Below are 18,245 nucleotides of genomic sequence, written 5' to 3'. Positions count from 1 at the left end.
TGAAATGCTGAAGAAAGTACCAGAAATGGCTCATCTTTGCATTTTGAATCACTATTTTTTTGTTTTTCATGTTTGTAAACTTTTACAGTTGTAAACAGAAACTGTGATCTTTCCTTTACTTCAACTGCTGTAAGGGGCGATGCTCTGACCACTCAGCTGGTTTGTTATTATTAATTCATTTTTAATTATGTCATTTTCCAGAGGCCAGACACCAAACTACTCGATTATTTAAGAAGAAAAGAAATATATTTTAATGTTAGCCCTCAAGTTTGGAACCACAGGCCTACATTCATTCAATCTTCAGTTTTCTTCTGTGTTCACCGATTGCAACAGTTATCTGTGATGCCACAAAACGTCCTTCCTGTCATCAGTGCCTGTAATCACCCACCCAAACCTGCCCTGCAGTCAGTGTAGTGTAATCACGTTCGGTGTAGATTTGGAGGATTTTCTTCTCAGTCTGGACTCTTACATCTCGGGACACAAACTATATGACACTGTTGCTGCACAGAGTTTTGGTTTTGTTGCATCCGTGGGGAAATTCTCGTTGAAATAAAACATTCCTAATGTTCTGTTGGCCTCCTGCGCTTTCTTCTTTTGTGACTTATCATATGGCTCGAAAAGCACCTGAGGCTTGTTTATCTCCACGCTGGTACGAGGCATGTGATTGTGGACCTCGGGGCAGATGGCTGAAAAGTTCATCAGTGTGAAGTTTTCTTGAATCTCTCCACCGACGTTTAATTTCCTCAAGTAGAAAAAGCTGATAACTGCCCACAGCAAGGAGCAGGACCAGGTATGTGGTTTAATAAATATTAACTGGACACAGATTTTCTTCTAGTGAAGAACGATTCAAAGGAAATTGCTTTTCATGTGCACACAGGGACGCTGGATTAAACAGAGCTAAATTCTTGAGACAGCAGCTGCTCACTTGGAAGCTATGACTTTTTTTCTGACATACAAGGCCTTTACCGAAATCGAACTAAGAGGAAATAAAAGCATGAATAATTTTCTGAGTGTCAGCTATATATCGTAGGGTCGTGATGTTAAAATTCTTTATGTAATTCTTTGATCAAAATTTGTCTATCACACAGAGCTCATCTGTGTTATTTGGATTCTTACTGTGCTTAGTCTTGTTGTCAAATTCTGTTTACATCGAGGGCCTCATATGGCTCACTTTAATATTAAGTGGGCCAGATCAGTGAGCTTCCCCTTTCTTTCAGTGTTCTCTTAATCAATATTAAAATGAAGTGTGATTTCAAGAGTGCATCTCCGTTTTTGGTTTCCTCCTGTTGGCATCCATCCAGGATTTGATTTGTTTATTTAGTCTAAGTTGGCAGATGAGAGGAATTTCTTTGGTCAAGACCACCTCAGAAAAAGCTGGATGTAGTTTTCATGGATATATGTTTATACTAGCACAGTATTTGTATTATATCCAATGAACTCTCAGATATCACCTAAACACCTCTAAAAACAACATATTGTACTGGCTATGATACCAATGATACCTAAATATTTATTTTTCATCAATAAATAAGATGCAGTTTGATCTGATAATTATACCAAGTTCACCACTGAAATGTATTAATTCTTGAATCTGTATGTTTGAACAAGCTTATTGTTTTAGCTGGCATCTATGGAGTTTGTTGTGAGCTTTGAGCTAAAGCTAAACCAAAACTAGCTGAACTGGATCTAATACTAAAACATTTCCTTTAACATTCCCAACTGAAGCATTTTAGTTGCCATCCAGACTATTTTATTTAGTGAGCATGTAATTGCTGCACATAGGCTAAAGGTGGCTTTTTTTGTTGTTGTCTTTTTAGCCATCACATTTAGTCATGTACAACTATCTCGAAAAATCAAAAGACTTATGGGACAGCCTTGGATTTTCTCAGGCAACAGGCCCGAGAAGGAGGGCCAAAAGAAAGTCACAGAGTGCAGAAATGCTATTGAGCATATTTAAAATGACTAATGTGATCTCGATTAACTGTTAATGTGAGATAGTTAACAAGGGTGCCTTATCCTTTCTTAAGTAGGATGCCAACCCTCTGTGAAGAAGAAAAAATACAACCTAACCATGTTTCCCCACCACTAACATGAACTCAACCAGAAATGAATAATTAATCATTTAGACCCAGACAGGCACAGGTGTTTTAAAGAACGGCATGTCCTTTGGGGTTGCTTGATGACTCTTTGATGTTTAAGCAATTATATACAAATATGTGTCAGAGTTTTATTTTTAGATTGCTGGAAGAGATAAAACCTCTAGAGGGGCTGCAGGGTCAGTGTAAAGATTTTAAGCTTTGATTCACTGATTCACAGTCCCAGAATAAAAAAAAAACAGAGGTGGGGGAAATTGGTATAACAGGCCATATTTCAAACTTTATGGCTCCCTCTTTCTGTTTCGGGACAGCGACAAGTGATCAAATGCTTCCTCGCTGGGTCTTTCCTTGGGTTTAGCTGTGCCTCAGGAATGTGCTGGCATGCTGGTGAAACAGTAGGGATTTATCTGTGGTGTCAGCCCCTATCTGGCCTGTTGATCCACAGTCCAGTGGACTGAAACAACCCCCCTCACGCTGACACTAAGGAGCAGGGGCCGATGGGACTGCAGCGTCATAGTAGGATCATGAGAGGGGGACAGAGAGGGTGCAGCACATCCACCGAGCTCACAGGGGCTAAGGAATTTTTTTTTTTTTAAAAAGGAAAGATTTTAAAACGATTCTTGATTAAACTTAAATTACTGCAAATACACTAAAGTACTCGCCTTCTTATGGAGAAAACTCTTATGTGTGATTTGAACATTGACTTTTTGTTGACCCTTCTGCCTGTGGAACAAAGCATTAGGAATTCACTCATCAAATTTTGGCCCATTGACACAAACTGAGCTGGCAAACATACAGCCTCACATGAGCTTAGATTTGACATCGAAGCATGAACGTTTCTCCCCACAAATGTGCTGTAGATCGTATGTATGAATATATAGAATAAATATAAGAATATGCGAATCCCAGTAAATATGATATTTCTGCCTCCTTTGATAAATATTTCAAGAAATAGACGATGAAATAATCAGTACATATACTGCAAATACTTGAATGAATATCTGAATGAACATTTTATTACCAGTAGGGGGCTTAGAGAGTGTTTAGTATTTAGTTTATTCCAAATTATAATAGAGTGTTATACCCTGATTCCCACTATAATTAGACAGGCCAGCTGAAGGCAGCAAGTCCATTGGTAATGGAGCTATAATATTGACTGGATGCCAGTATCCTAAATAGTTTAAGGCAGAGCTGAGAAGGTCTCACCTCATGATGGCATTATATAATCCTGACAACACAATCAGGGTTTAATTAGTGCAAATAAGCTTCACTTGATCTGCTTGGAGGGTATCTGAAGAGTGGGTGGGCCGTGTGAACGTATTTTCAACGTATTTTCTCCCACCAACGAGGGATGATCCCACCCACACCCTCCCCTGCTCACATGACTGTGATTACAGCAGAGGAGGAGTGTGGTGGGACAGAGAGAGTGAGAGATGGTGAGCACCATGAATGACACTTTTCAGCTTCAGCTGCACGGATCACATCCAGGAGTCCAACTTACCTTTTAGTGCCGGCTGAGGGACATCCACTTTTCTGGGGTAAATGAACTTAAGAATATATGACATGCTGTGGAAAGTTGGTCGTAGGTTTCATGATTGAAACGTGTTCTTGTTTGAAAAGTTGTTTCTCTGAAACCAAGACTGCTGCAATTATAAAAAAAAAAAAAGTCGTCTTTAGCTCAAGATTTTAATCGCGAGAGTAATAAAAGGCTTTAAATGACTTTTAAAGTACCAAACAAAAAGCCCTCAAAAGGTGCAATGCTTCATTTCATGTATAAGAGTTCTACTTATTCAATCATCAGTGCGCGTATGCTGAGAAGTCATGAGTGCACCAGACGGCACAGAGGCATGTGGTGAATTGTGTGAATTGTATGGGCTCATGCAGCTGACATCCTGACCTTGAGTGTAACAGATGCTTTTGCAACATCACAACACAAAGTGTAGCTCTTTGAGTTTGTTTCTTCAGGCAAGGACAAAACTTAATCTGACTTCAGGGATAGAATTCAGCTCTTAACTCTGAAATGTTCATTTTTGTGAAACATTTGACCCGTTTGTAGCTCCTGCGGTGGATGATGAACTCTCCAGGGTGTAACCTGCCTGTTGCTCTATGATAGCTGAAAAATATGCTCCAGCTCTCCCATGGCCCTCAACTGGATCAGCAGTTGAGAAAATCAGTGAATGGATGGATTTCAATAGTTATTGAAGTTATTATTTTTTTTATGAATTTCACTCTCTCACTCCTTTTTTTCTTGACTTTAAAATAATAACACATTCAACCATTGGATGCATAAATGGTTTGCATACATGTTGTTAAGAAAGAAGTTTTTCAAAAGACTCTATCTAGGCCTGTGAGAAAGTACATACATCTCATCCCTGTGACTTTATCCTCTCACATTATTTGCTTCAGTTCGCTGAGATTTGTGGGCTCCCTTGAAAGTCTTACCACAGCCTTTCAGTCAGATGAGGTTCTGACTTTGACCTGGTCATTACAACACCTTGGCTCTTTTGGCATTCTGTTGTAGATTTCCTGCTTAGCTTAGGATCACTGTCCCGTTGCATGATCCCATTTCAGCCGAGCTTTAGCTGTCGGACAGATGGCCTCAGATTTGACTGTAAGATATTTTTGCATACAGAAGAGTTCATGTTGCATGGCTGCAAGGTGCACAGGCCCTGTGGCTGCAAAACAAATCCAAATCCTTACACTCCCACCACCGTGCTTGGTAGCTGGTATCAGGTGTTAGTGCTAACATGCTGTTTTTTCAACAAACATCTCCACTTAAATTGAGCTATAAATGGTCATCACTTATTATTTATTATTATGCCAGAACATGTGGTTATAGTCACCTGTTCATGTGTTATGTGACTGTCGCCCTTCATGTTAGACCTCAGTGCAAACAGTGGGGTCTCAGATTCTGAGTGTTTTGAATGTTTCTGTACTCTTAATTGCAGGAATGCGGGTGTTACACTGGTCCATGCTGGGAGTGACCATTCTGCTGCTGATGTGCGAGATCGCCATCAGTCAGCTGTGTAAGTCTCTCATCACCCTGGTGGATGGTTTCCACACGCTCTTCATCCTCATGCACCTGGCTCTTCCTCTTCCTCAGACTGCAAGCACAATTAAAACATCGCTCTCCGCTTTGGAGCCCTCTACTTCTCCACATGCTTCCTCCATTGAACCTCCAGCTGGTAGCCAGACAGTCACTGCTCAGCCTAACCATGAGACACCATCAGTGGTCAACCCTCATCAGCCTTTCTCCCCAAAGATTTCCCCTGCAGCTCTAAACTGCGGTCTGTCTTACCACAACAGCAGGGTTCAGGTTGTGAGGGTTTTCATTTCTACCCTCCTACTGGTCTCCTTGTGTATTTCATACTCCATGGAAATTATCCACTTTTTCCTGAAGCCACACCCAGTGCAGCAACCCCAGCTGCTTGTGGTGGTTGGAGTAGTCAGCACGCTCTATAAGATGCTTGTGTTCGGGCTGAGCTGTGATCTTCTGCGACATAAGAAGACCGGGGTGGGCGAGGAAGAGACTGGATCTCACCTACTAGTTAACCAAAAAGGTAACACACAAAAAAATAATGAAAGAAGGTAAAGGGCTAATTTATTTACCTGCACACAACTCTTCGGCTCATTGTACCATCAGGGATGGTACGCATTGATCCAATCCTGCAGATTTACAGCTTCAAACCGCAGACCTGAGATCTGTTTTTTTAGTCACTCTTGTTTTTTCTTATATTCTTTTCTTATATATTTTACACTCACATACATATTAATATCTGTACTCTGCTGCAAGCACAGACGCCCTGCCCACTTGCTGCTGATTTAAAGGTATTAAAGCATTAAAGAGCTAAAACAGCTTGTTTCATGCAGAAGATGAACTGAGCTGCTGCCAAGTTTCAATATAAGAGGAATAAAGATTATTTTGATCTGTGAATCATGCAAAGATACTTCAGTAGACTTCTAGAATGAGAATCACACAAGAGGAATGAAATGATTAGACGGTATAATAAACATAAAGCTACAGCCAGCATGTATTGGCTTAAAATGATGAAGAAATAAGGGGTTGGACATGGCTAAGTTCCCATTCACACTAAATGTGGCTGCTTACAAATGACACAGTAGATTACAACACATTTCACTTTACTTCAGCAGATAAAGAGATATATTGGTGCACCCTTGGTTGCTAGAATTAGTTGTATTTGTAACATCTTGGTAAGGCTGCCACAATAGTTGATTTTCAAAAATAATTATCAATTTATAGAAGAGTAGAAAGCTTTTTTTTAATGGCTAGATTAGGCCAAGTGCATGTAGACGTTGGGAATGGATTATTAGCTATGTACTCTAATGTAGCTATGCAGTGTATATTCAGCTGTAAGGAAGATCAAATGGTGTCCATGTTTGCTTTTCATTCCTGTGTTCCACTCCCACAGTCCTGGCTGAGGAGCAATCCATGGGCCAAGAGGAATTCGAAGACACGAGTGTATCAAAAGTTGAGTCTGCTATGCACGATATGCTCCACAGCAAGGCGCTCGTCCTCTGCAATCCGGTAACCTCCAGCATCCCTGACACTGACGCCCAAAGTCAGCAACAACAGCCAGAAGTTCACCCGCCTGGATTTAAAGTAGCGAGCAGTGCTGAAGATTCGAAGGCTTGTAAGGGTCAGAGTGATTTCACAGAGAATCCTGAACACAACACCTGCACGGGACATCATGGTAACACTTCAGCTCTGTAGACTGTCCACTTTTTTTCTGTTCAGGTTCCTGTGTTTTAGCCCAAACAACAGTTTCAAAGCATGTGTTTTGCTCTTTTCTCTTATTTCAGAGAGTCAAAATGCGTCTAAAACCTCTGACGTCTGCAAGTCATTACCTCATACTGAGAATCCGGTTCCAACCAACCGCTGGCCCATCAGACTCCTGTCATTGATCTTTGTCACTCAGGGAGTTTTTACGTCTCTTCTGGGCCTGATCAACAGTCTGGTGATGCTACTGATCCTCCCGGAGGTCATCGACAGCTCTGGTGCCTGCTGCCTCCTGGTTTACCTGGATCCTGGCCTCTCTCTGCTGGCTGTCATTACGCTGATTGCCACCTCTGCACCGCAGGTCACGCTCTGTGTGTTTATGTCATGCTAAACTACACACTTAAAGTTGTAATCATTTGAAAGGTCTGGAGACAGGCCTCTAGTCTGCATCCAGAATAGATAAGATAAGATAAGATAAGATAACCTTTATTAGTCCCACACGTGGGAAATTTGTTTTGTCACAGCAGGAAGTGGACAGTGCAAAAGTTATGGCGCAAAAATTAGAATACAATAAGAATAAATACAGTACACAGCTGTACAGAATAGAATAAAATAATATACTATATACAGTAGAATAAAATAGAATAAAAATATACAATAAGATAAAAATAGAATACGAATGCTATATACAACTGAGTAAAAATACAACGATGCCAGAAAAGATTATTGCACTTAGTGTTATTGCACATGTGTGGATGTGTGTGTTTGTTCAGTTAAAGTCTTTGTTGTGGAGTCTGACAGCAGTGGGGAGGAAAGACCTGCGAAATCTCTCCGTCCCACACCGTGGGTGCCGCAGTCTCCCACTGAAGGAGCTGCTCAGTGCTGTCACAGTCTGCTGCATGGGGTGGGAGACATTGTCCAACAGGGATGACAGCTTAGCCGCCATTCTCCTGTCACTCACCACCTCCACTGGGTCCAGAGGGCATCCTAGAACAGAGCTGGCATGACAGATGAGTTCATCTCAAGCAGAGTATCTTTCTATAATCTACTTAGTTAACTGGCAGCAGAGCAACTGATTTTACAAATAAAATTATATTGCAGGAAAACTATGAAGAGGTTAAACACGTAATGCGGACTGAAAACAACACAACTGTAAATCCACACTATGAGAGTGTGTGAGAGGAAAAGCAGTGTACAGTAGTTTATTATTAAAAGTACAGTTAGAATATGCTTGTGCTTTAAGCACTTTGGTAAGTAAGACAGGTATAGACTTAGTGCATTAGTAAGTTTTAGCCAATTTGAAGTCAGGAAGGAAATAATGCAGTTATGGACAAGAGATTCTGGTGGATTAAAATCAAGTATTTGAATAAATTAATGTGTAAAATACAGTTTTTCACATTAAATTGGTGGTTTAAATGTCTGCAAGCAAGTCAGGAATAGATATAAAAACATAATTCAAATGTAGGCTTAATAAATTCGATATAAGGTCAGCAGACGCAAATAGTTGCTCTGTTTGAGAGTCAGATATTCTGGTTTATAGAACAATAAAATTGGTTGCAGCCAACAGGGGAAAAAAACTACATTTGTATCTAAGAGTCTTTATTGATTTTCATTTTTACTGATTTTTCTTTACTGCTTTTCATCAGAAAAAACTCCACTTTAGGTGCTTTTTTTGTGAAAAAACAAACACAAATAAACAAGAAAAACTTTAGACCATCCTGGTTCTCTGTGCAAAAGTCTGACTGAATGTCTATTATTGACATTTGTATCCATTTTCTTTATGTGCCATATCCATGTATATGTATGAATATATATACATGTATGTATATATATTTTGATAGAGGGCAGTCCACAGGATTTACAATAAGGTTATATATGATATATATAATAATATTATAGGTTTGCAGCTATTTCCCTTTTCCATATTCTCTGACAACACTTCAAATGCTGCCAATCACTTTCTGGCACTTCCAAAGTGTGTTTCGTAGTACAGGCCTCTGTTTTCACTCTTGCTTCCCTCTGTAGTTGTACAGGTATGGGCTGCTGCTACAACAGGCCACACCACCACATATTTGCGTTACTGATCTTGGGCGGAGGATTGCATGCTTGCCTGGAGTGCAGGCTGTGCACGACCTCCACGTCTGGCAGTTAACTGAATCCCTCATTGTGGCCTCTGTTCATCTGCACTGCTACACGGGATTTCCAGCACACAGGTGAGACGAATAGGTTTCTGTTCTTCGGTGGTGTTCTGACAGTCAGCACTGAGTATTTAGTTGGGAATGTACTTAAAGAGGAGCTGTTGTGCACATATCTAACTAAACGTTTTTATTCTAGCATTCTATTTCCATTCTATGTTAAATAAGGATCCTTTTCTAACTTTGCATAATGCAAGGTTACTCTAATAGAGTCAAAGAATAATAACATGGTGGTCAAAATGTGACCACCAGTCTCACTTTAACTGTCACTGCTGAGTGGCTATCATAAATATGATCTGTCTAAATTCAAAATGCGACATTTTATTGATGCAGGTTCATTTCACATGTATGCAGGTGTGCTGAAATGATGTCTGGAGTCACTAAAGTGCTGCGAAGTGCAGGTGTGAGCTGCTGCACTGTTCAACCAGAGTTTGATTCCACCTCGTTAGGCAGCGAGGACGGAGCTTCTCCTGTTATCCACAGAGAGGACCCCTCACCACCACCTCCCCTGGCGTGCAGTCTTTCCTGCGGAAAGGCCTGTGCCAGGAGTATGTGCTGTTCTCCTCCAGAGGAGGCGATCCAGAGCCTCCTGGCGCCACCGAGTGGAGAAACAAAGGAAGAGCCTCAGACTTTGATCATTGAGAACACTTTTCTCTGACAATAACCAAAGAATAACCACGGAGGAAAGAAATTAATCATCACATTCATTTCATGACGGAGAGGGGAAGATGGTGAAATGTGAGGAAATAAAATGACCCGAATAAGCTCAATATCAGTCTCGAGTTTTGTGGTGCTACTCCAAGAAATTTTATGCAGTGTGTAGTAAAATGGTTTCGATTTTTTTTGTAATCCCCTATGTCGCCATACTTGTGCCTGAAAACTCTGTTAGTGTTTCCAAGTTGTACAATAAAACAAATCTTCATTCTAATATGTTCTGTTTTTTTTTTTAAACAGGAGTAAGAAGTAATAAAAATGATTCACTGCTCCAGATTGTTCACTCCAAATATCATTCTACGATTAAAATTTGGCTACAGCTATAACTCATCGTGAAATGCTATATTTGCAACATTACACGAGTTTGATACTGTGTGGAAAAGTTGGAGTTAATCTAAAATACAATAACAAACATTTATGGGTAAATTTCCTGTAAGTGTAAACCATGTGAGTCCTTCTTATCCCTGCTAAACATCTTTGTGATCTTGAAAAATATCTTGTGTTTAAGTCAAAGTCCCATGAAGCAAGAAGAGAAGAGCAGGAGGTGAGTTCAGCTATGTGTGAGATGTGCCTGAGATGCCTCTAGAAACCGTTTACAGCTGTTAAAACCGCTTTACATCATCTGATCAATAGGCTTTATGCATTTCTCATTTTTAGTCTTTTATTTATAATTTGAATGCTATATAATAATATTTCTATTCAGCACAACACACCCAAAGGCAATACAGCCATAATCAGCGGTCGGCTGTTTGGATTCTGTTGTAGCGGTGATGATGCAGCTTACCTTTGAGAAATCCGTGTCTCTCCTCCTTTATATTTTCAGACAGCCAATCAAAGCACGTCTGCTTTGCATAACAGCGCAGACTTGATTACATGTCTTTTCTTCAGTGATTTATTCGCACAAGAAAGATTAGATTATCTGTCTTACAGTAGACGGTCGTTTTTGTGACCTATCTTTGATTAAAGCACGCTTAAAACAGTCACTGTATGTAGCACCGTGAGTCAGATGAGTATTAAAGGTATGGGGTATTTATACGCGTAAAGAGGATGTCAGTAAGTGCCCGGATGAGCCTCGGTGGTCCGGGGTGCAGGCTTCAAACCTGTAGCTGCTTAGCGGCAGAGTGGTTCAATTCCACCTTTCGGGCGTAACGGCGAAGAACAGTTTTGAAATGATGATTAATTGAGCGATTAATGATTTGTGTTGTATAAACACTTAAAAACGCATTGTGCCACTTCCTGTCAACCTTCGTCATTGCTCTCCAAAATAAAAGTTCACGTTTACGGACTCTTATATATCAGTATCAAAATAATATCTGAACTCTTCAATGCAGGAGATGGTAATGGTCCTCCAAACCATGAGCACTTTAAACAGAAGGGTTTCACAAACAAAGCCCTACCTGTACACCGTCTCCACTCCGTCTTGTGACAGATAGACACATCTGCAACTGTTAAAACACATATATGTAAAAAAAAAAAAAAGATTGTTTATATATTTTTATTTCTTTTTAAGTAAACTTCCTGCAGAGTTCAATGAACTACAATCCCTGCTATGGAGAGATTATCGTCTCTTGTTGAATCTCTTCTACTACTGATTTAGGTTCTCTTTAAGGATTTCTTTTCTTCTTTAAGCTTCTCCCTCCAGTAATTCATTCTATTTATCTGCACGCTAAGTGTGCAATGAAGTCTGATTAACTGACTAAAAGACAAAAACACCTTGACGTTAGGGTTTAAAAAACAGATTTCTTGTACATTTATTAAGTGTAATGCTGCTTATAAGTAATGAAGGATTTTAAGAATACTTCTACCGAATAATGAACAAAACACAGCGCTTAGATTCTTAAAGGAAGCTTTTGATGCAAAAAGATGAAAGAAACACAAACATAACACGTTTATATATATGTTGAGTATTTTACAAGAACGCGTCTTTCGTTTGTTCTGGTCTAAAGTACATTTTTATTTTCTGCCCGTGGGTGCACATCCGGTTTGCCCGGAAAAAGCGACAGAGTGACGTCTTCTCTCGGCCAATCATATGTGACGCTGTTTGCTCTTCGCGGAAGTTGCGGCCAGTAGCGGAGGATTCACGATGCCCTTGCTGGCTTGATGTTGAGAAAACGTGGATTAAAATCTCCATTGTTGTTTGACGACGTTGCTTTTTCTAATTACGCGGTGAGACCTTTTAATGGTGCTGGTACAGACACTTATGGAGGGCTTGTTTCATTAAATAAGCCGGTGTGTACCTGTGTTGTTGGCCTGCATTGGTTAACGATCAGCTAATATCATCAAACTTATTCTGTTTCTGTATCCCAGTAGTTATTTATCAAAAGAAATAAACGATTCAGAAAAATGTTCAGCTTGTAATTACATAAGGCATTTCTGGGAACTGAAAAAAATACTTTCTGAGTCTTCATCGCAGTTCTCGCTTCATTGTTTTAAGAATGCAACCTGTCACAGAAAAATCAGGAAGTTTTTCCTCTTTTATTTCTGCACCAGAATATTTTCTGTATGTATTAAAGCTGTAACACCTGCAAACACTGGAACACTGTTGATTTTTTTTGATTGGTCAATACAAGCAACACTAAGTTTTGTTCTTTCATCCCTCTGTGTTGCAGATTTGACTGTCAAAAGCAAAAATGCCTCTTCTGAAGTACTCCCCTAAAGTGTGGGAGGCCCTTAAAATGAAACAGGGCATCTATGCTCGTCTCCCGAAGCACTACCTCAAGTCACTTGAACAGAAGGAACCCACACCTGTCCACTGGAGGTCTCTAGGAGTCCAGTACCGAGCCAACCCCAACACGGGGCTGAAGGAACGGGTGCAGGATGTCCCAGTCCCAATCTACTACCCTCCAGAGTCCCAGGACGGCCTGTGGGGAGGAGAGGGCTGGATATCGGGCTACAGATATGCCAACAATGACAAAGTTAGTCTGTAGAAGAATAGGGTTTTTTTTGTCTTTTTCGTGCTGCTGTTGTGTTCTTTTGATTTCCTCTTTTGATAATTTCCTATAAGAATATTATATTATATAAAATGCTTGTATGAAAGCAGGGGGCAGCTTCTGAAGAACAGAGCATTAGAAGTTGTATTCCTGAGTTTGCTCCATTTGATTTGCATCAAGCCATTGTGTCTTTACAGAGAACCATTCACAAAAGTAAAGTAATCTTGAAAATATGAATTGGGTGAAAATGAAAAGCTTTACTGCTGCTTAGTAAAAATGGCAAAGCGCTGTATTGCTAAAGAAGAACATCACCTGCTGTATTATTGGCTGTGAAAGTTCAGCGTTTATATCTATTAATCTGAGAGAAAAATTCTACATGATCAGTATCAGGATTTATAACAGCTGATAAATGAAAGTCAGAAAAGTAAAGATGATGGGAGAAATGTCCTTCAGCTATATTATGAGTGCTGATGTTTTGTAGTTTGTCCAATAGAGGACACTCTGCAGCTTCCTTGTTGGCAACATGGGTTTGGAGCACCACAAATACAACAACCAGCAGATCCAAGCAAGGTTGGGGAAAGTGTAAACAACTGAAAAAAGTTCAAAATTCTGCCTCAAAAGGAAATCACTAAATCGCTCACAGGCCCGTGTGAGCCTACAAACCACCTCCTCCACCTGCACATATATCTCTGTTTGACAGGTGAGAGATGATGTGAAAAATAGGTGAGGCGCCTCTTCACCATAGTTCTGTAGTAGAACGCCACCTGAACCAAAAGAGGAAACATCTCCTTACAAATAATGATAATAATAATGACGATAATAATTCCTTATTTGAGTCATACCGAGACAGATTTATGTGCCAGCTCCTCTTTCAGGTCACACGAGGCTTTTGTCTTGATCAGAACCACTATTTCTTCTTTAAGAGCAAGTCTGTGAGGAGTTTGTTTTTCTCCACGAGCTGTGGGATGAACTCTGACTGCTGCTGTCTTGCAGTAGTAGTTTAATAGAGTGGAGCTACAGGTCATTTGATAATGACAGACTCATTGGAGAAGCAGCTGATTATTTTCAGTGATATATTTGACTATTGCCAATGAGAATACTTGTGGTGAACCACCTCATGTGATATTATGTGATATATTTATTATTTAACCTGAGAAAATTTAAAAAGTGCTCGTTTTACTTACTCAAATGTATTTTTTCGTGCGTGTGTTTTGAAATAGTTTAAAAGTTGTCTAAACTGTCTTTGTTTAGATGTCCACTCGTCTGAGGAAAACTTGGAAACCACAAGTGTTCAAGAGAGAACTTTACAGCGAGATCCTTGACCACATGTTCACCATCCCAGTCACAGCTCGCACTCTGGACCTCATCGATGCTGCTTACGGCTTCGACTATTATATCCTCAAAGTAAGAGAAAACTACTCCGGTTCAACACGAACTTTTTCTTATTGTGTTTTCCATGTGTCTCTAACTAATGACTGGTTGTAGACACCAAAGGAGGACCTCAACTCCAAACTGGGGATGGACCTGAAGAGGGCAATGCTGCTTCGTTTAGCACGCAAAAACACAGAGCTTTACCCTAATGACCCCATTAAACGAGAAAAAGTTTACGAGAAATACAAGGTATGTCCAATATGTCTGAGTCAACCGAGGACCCGGTGAGTAAAGTCATCAAAGGAAAAAATAAATAAATAATACTCCCACTTTTTTCTCTGTGAGCAGCAGTTTGAGATCCCAGAAGAAGTGGTAGAGTGGGCTGGTCTAAGTCTGGAGGAGGCTGTGGAGAAACAGCGGCAGCTGGAGCACAAAGTAATGAGTCATTTCAGTTTTAAGTTGGTGTGTCTAGAGTGAGTTATGTGTCGGTATGTGACATTACATTTACAGAAAAAGGTTGTGAGAAAAGGGAAACCCTGCAGGAGGAAGACTGTTTCCTATTTATCCACAGGCCTCTTTACTGATGGATTTGAACCCTTAGTTTTTCCTATTAAAACCACAGTGTTGCTTCCAGGACCATGTGAGATGAAAGCTGACAATGTTATTCTTTGTTTTATATTAAAATGAGCTGTAACATTTAAAGGTCATGAGATACATCTTTTGATAAATCTCTCTTAAGCTACATTTGAAGCATTTTTTGACATTTTTAAGTTATTCATCTATGTTGCAGTAATAAATTAAAAGAAAGGCCTACACATGAGACCAACATGTTTAGTTGTCTTTATATTCTTGTCCTTCAGGAACCTGAACCTCTGTTTAAGGTCTGTGTGGATAAGCTGGTGGAGGAGCTGCACATGAAGAAACTGTTGGAGCCACACGTCATAGAGAAGAAGTGATATCTTGAACCATTTGTGTAACTGGAAAAAATTATTAGGTTGAACTGTGAAGCTTCTCTGGATCTGGTGGAGAGTTTGAATCCCCACATCCTTGTTTCTGAATGCAACCGAGAAGAGCGCAAAGGTGAAAGTGACAGAAGAAACTAAGCCATGTTGGTTTAATACTTATTTATCCTATTTCACTTATGGATTATTCCTCTTTGCATTTAACAGCCTTGCATAAGGAAGTTCAGGAATTAAGGGAAAAACCTCCAATGGTGTAAATATTCCCTGAGCAGCTCTGACATGAGGCACATGTATAGAAAATAAAAGATTCCTTTTCTCTTAAAACTTGATTCTGTTTGTTTGTTTTGTTAAGAATATTTAATGAGTTTATTTTTTAAATAACTTCAATTTGAAAACACAATTATCAAACCATATAATATATGTTTATATGTACCTTTTCCTTCAGTTAACATGGTGTTAAGGTGTTACTTATCCACAGATGTCACTGTACATTGTCCACACTGAAATACATCCACCTGTGCTGATATCGACATGGCTGTGACAGTGGGTCTTGAGTAAGTCGGAATATTATCGAAAGAACAATATCCACCAGTGTCGCAGCAGAGGTGTTACAGCAGTGAAGCACATAGACTGGTAGCAAAACCCAGAGTGAAAAAATTATCTGCTAATTAATATTACCGTGCATGCAAAGATATCGAGAAATTTACCGATTTTTTTCCCCGTTTGTTAACTCATTCACTGCCAGCCATTGGCAGTGAATGAGTTAAACCCATTGACTCATTCACTGCAATTGACGGCTATAGACGTCAATGGCAGTGAATGAGTTAATATCATCACTTTACTGAGTTCTTTTGATTCCTCAGAAGCATCCGATGGAAGACAAAACACTGCTCAGTAGACCATTTAACACTTTATTTCTCTTTTACAATACTTCTAGAAGGGAGATGCGTCCTGCAAGACACGTTGCCGCGGATCTCAAAATGGTGACGAACCCCTGACAGTTTTATTACAGAAGATCTCTCATTATAGTCTAAACAACAGCATTCCAGTAACTCCACAGAAAATGGTTCCCTCTTATCTATATTTTCCCAGGCAAGCATAGTCTCATGTCTTTATTTTCAGGGCTGTGTCCACTTAATGCTACACTATATAACTTTATAGCACTTAATTGGCATGATTATGCCAATTATAGGCCGATTTCCAAACTTCCCTTTGTGGCTAAAATTCTTGAGAAGGTAGTTCTGCTTCAACTTCAGACCTACCTGGATGAGAATAACATTAATGATAAATATCAATCGGCCTTTAAACAACACCATAGCACTGAATCAGCGCTGCTTCGAGTTTTTAACGACCTTTTACTAATGGCTGACAATGGACGCCCCTCTGTCCTAGTGCTATTGGATCTTTCATCGGCATTTGACATGGTTGACCATAACATACTATTGGCGAGACTAGAGCACACTGTAGGCATCAAGGGCACTGCCTTGGATTGGTTTAAATCTTACCTCTCCGATCGGCTCTCTTCGGTTCACTTGGCTACCTCCTCCTCCTCCGCTGTACCTGTTTGCTGTGGTGTTCCCCGGGGATCTGTGTTAGGCCCTACCCTGTTCTCACTGTATATGCTTCCTTTAAGTGTCATTTTGGAGAAATACCACATTGCCTTTCACTATTATGCCGATGACATCCAGATCTATTTTGAGCTGAATGATGATCTAGCTATGTCCGTGAGTAACTTTCGAGAGTGCATGTGTGAGGTCAAGCAATGGCTTCTGGCAAATTTTCTTATCCTTAACGATAAGAAAACTGAAATTATGATCTTTGGCAGTGACGCTCTTCGTGCCAAACTTCATGATGCTTTTGGTTTTCTCACTAGTTCCTTCCCTGACACTGTTAGGAATCTGGGTGTGCTACTTGACAGCTCATTTAAACTTGACAAACAAGTATCTGCTGTCGTCAGATCTAGTTTCTACCAACTTCGCCTTATTTCCAGGGCCAAACATTACATCCCGCACAATGACTTGGAAAAGCTTATCCATGCCTTTGTTACGTCACGACTAGATTACTGTAATTCACTTTATTATGGTCTCCACTCTACCCTTTTACATAGATTACAGACAGTCCAGAATGCCGCTGCACGCATTCTAACTAAAACTAGGAAGTTTGCTCACATCACTCCCGTCCTTGCTGATCTGCACTGGTTGCCTGTGAAATTTCGTATTCAATTTAAAATTCTGTTGTTTACTTTTAAAATTACTAATAACACAGGGCCAAGTTATCTTAAGGAACTCTTAAATTCATATCTTCCTACGAGGGCCTTAAGATCTTCCTCACAGTCATTGTTGGTTCAGCCCAGATCTCGCTTGAAGTCTAGAGGTGATCGAGCGTTCGCTCTAGCTGCACCTGAGCTGTGGAACAGTCTCCCGATTGGCATCCGGGCGTCTGATTCTATTCAATCTTTTAAATCACGGCTTAAAACATATCTGTTTGAACTTGCTTTTTCTACCAGTTAAATTCTCGCCTTGCTTCTAGTGTGTTGTTCTAATGTTCTAATGTGTCTGGTTGTTTTGCGTTGTTCTGTGCTGTCAATGTTTTCCATCACTGTGTTTGATGGTTCAGCTTTACAGCTTTACTCTGCTATAGCTCTGTGCTATAGTTTATTCTTATTAGTGGTTTTTTTTACCTGTGAACATAATCTCACACTTATATGACTCTGACGTTATAGTCTTAATTATTTTATTATTTTATTGTTGCGTTGCCTATGTCCTCTATCACTGTGTATGATGGTACAGTTCTCTTTGCTACAGCTGTGTGCTATTGACTGTTCCTATTAGTGGTTTTTACCTGTGAACATAATCCCACACCTATATGATTCTGATGTTTTAGTGTAAATCATTTTATTGTTTTATTGTTTCATGTAAAGCACTTTGGCATGCCCCTGGCTTTTAATGTGCTCTATAAATAAAGATTGTTGTTGTTGTTGTTGTTATTAATAAAAAGCAAAGCATAATTGAGGCACTGAAAATGATTTAATCCCAACTCTTCCAGCTGACAAAAAAAATCAGTTTGTGTGTTGATTTCAAAATTCAAGACTGTTGTTATTATATAAGCATAACACAAATTAAGGTAATGCTCCCACAAATGGAGAAAAAAAACATGCTGTAATTTGTATTTATGTTACTAACTCCAAAAGTTGATTCTGTTCATCTGGTTGTAGCGTTTTCAGTAGGAGAAACGTTTCG

At 39.8% G+C, this 18,245-nt stretch overlaps 2 protein-coding genes and 1 non-coding gene across 4 annotated transcripts; all 3 read left to right on the top strand.

Annotated features, from left to right (window-relative positions):
- The first annotated feature begins 3,503 nt into the window (after nt 1-3,503).
- Nucleotides 3,504-9,951, top strand: LOC146559763 (uncharacterized). Its single transcript, XM_085243493.1, has 6 exons — nt 3,504-3,634; nt 5,045-5,656; nt 6,527-6,808; nt 6,918-7,195; nt 8,860-9,047; nt 9,384-9,951. Exons 2-6 carry the CDS (start codon nt 5,047-5,049, stop codon nt 9,685-9,687), a joined length of 1,662 nt encoding a protein of 553 aa, XP_085099619.1. The 5' UTR covers nt 3,504-3,634; nt 5,045-5,046; the 3' UTR covers nt 9,688-9,951.
- An 851-nt stretch (nt 9,952-10,802) lies between these two features.
- Nucleotides 10,803-10,889, top strand: trnastop-uca (transfer RNA opal suppressor (anticodon UCA)). Its single transcript has one exon. It is a non-coding gene; the product is annotated as a tRNA-Sec (tRNA).
- An 880-nt stretch (nt 10,890-11,769) lies between these two features.
- Nucleotides 11,770-15,330, top strand: mrpl28 (mitochondrial ribosomal protein L28). 2 transcript variants are annotated; one of them, XM_085243495.1, is made up of 6 exons: nt 11,770-11,909; nt 12,353-12,658; nt 13,925-14,077; nt 14,159-14,293; nt 14,393-14,479; nt 14,905-15,330. In XM_085243495.1, the coding sequence occupies exons 2-6, from the start codon at nt 12,374-12,376 to the stop codon at nt 14,998-15,000; spliced, it is 756 nt and encodes a 251-aa protein (XP_085099621.1). In that variant the 5' UTR covers nt 11,770-11,909; nt 12,353-12,373; the 3' UTR covers nt 15,001-15,330. The 2 variants fall into 2 exon arrangements, with proteins under 2 accessions (XP_085099621.1, XP_085099622.1); XM_085243496.1 differs by having other exon boundaries at nt 11,793-11,972.
- Nucleotides 15,331-18,245: the final 2,915 nt, after the last annotated feature.

Source organism: Mchenga conophoros, linkage group LG14, assembly GCF_057382185.1.
Source record: "Mchenga conophoros isolate Kocher_MC1m ecotype Shallow Benthic linkage group LG14, M_conophoros_male_GT1.1, whole genome shotgun sequence".
Taxonomy (NCBI): Eukaryota; Metazoa; Chordata; class Actinopteri; order Cichliformes; family Cichlidae; genus Mchenga; species Mchenga conophoros.
Note: the sequence above shows the minus strand (reverse complement) of the source record. Positions and strands in the feature narration are given on the sequence as shown.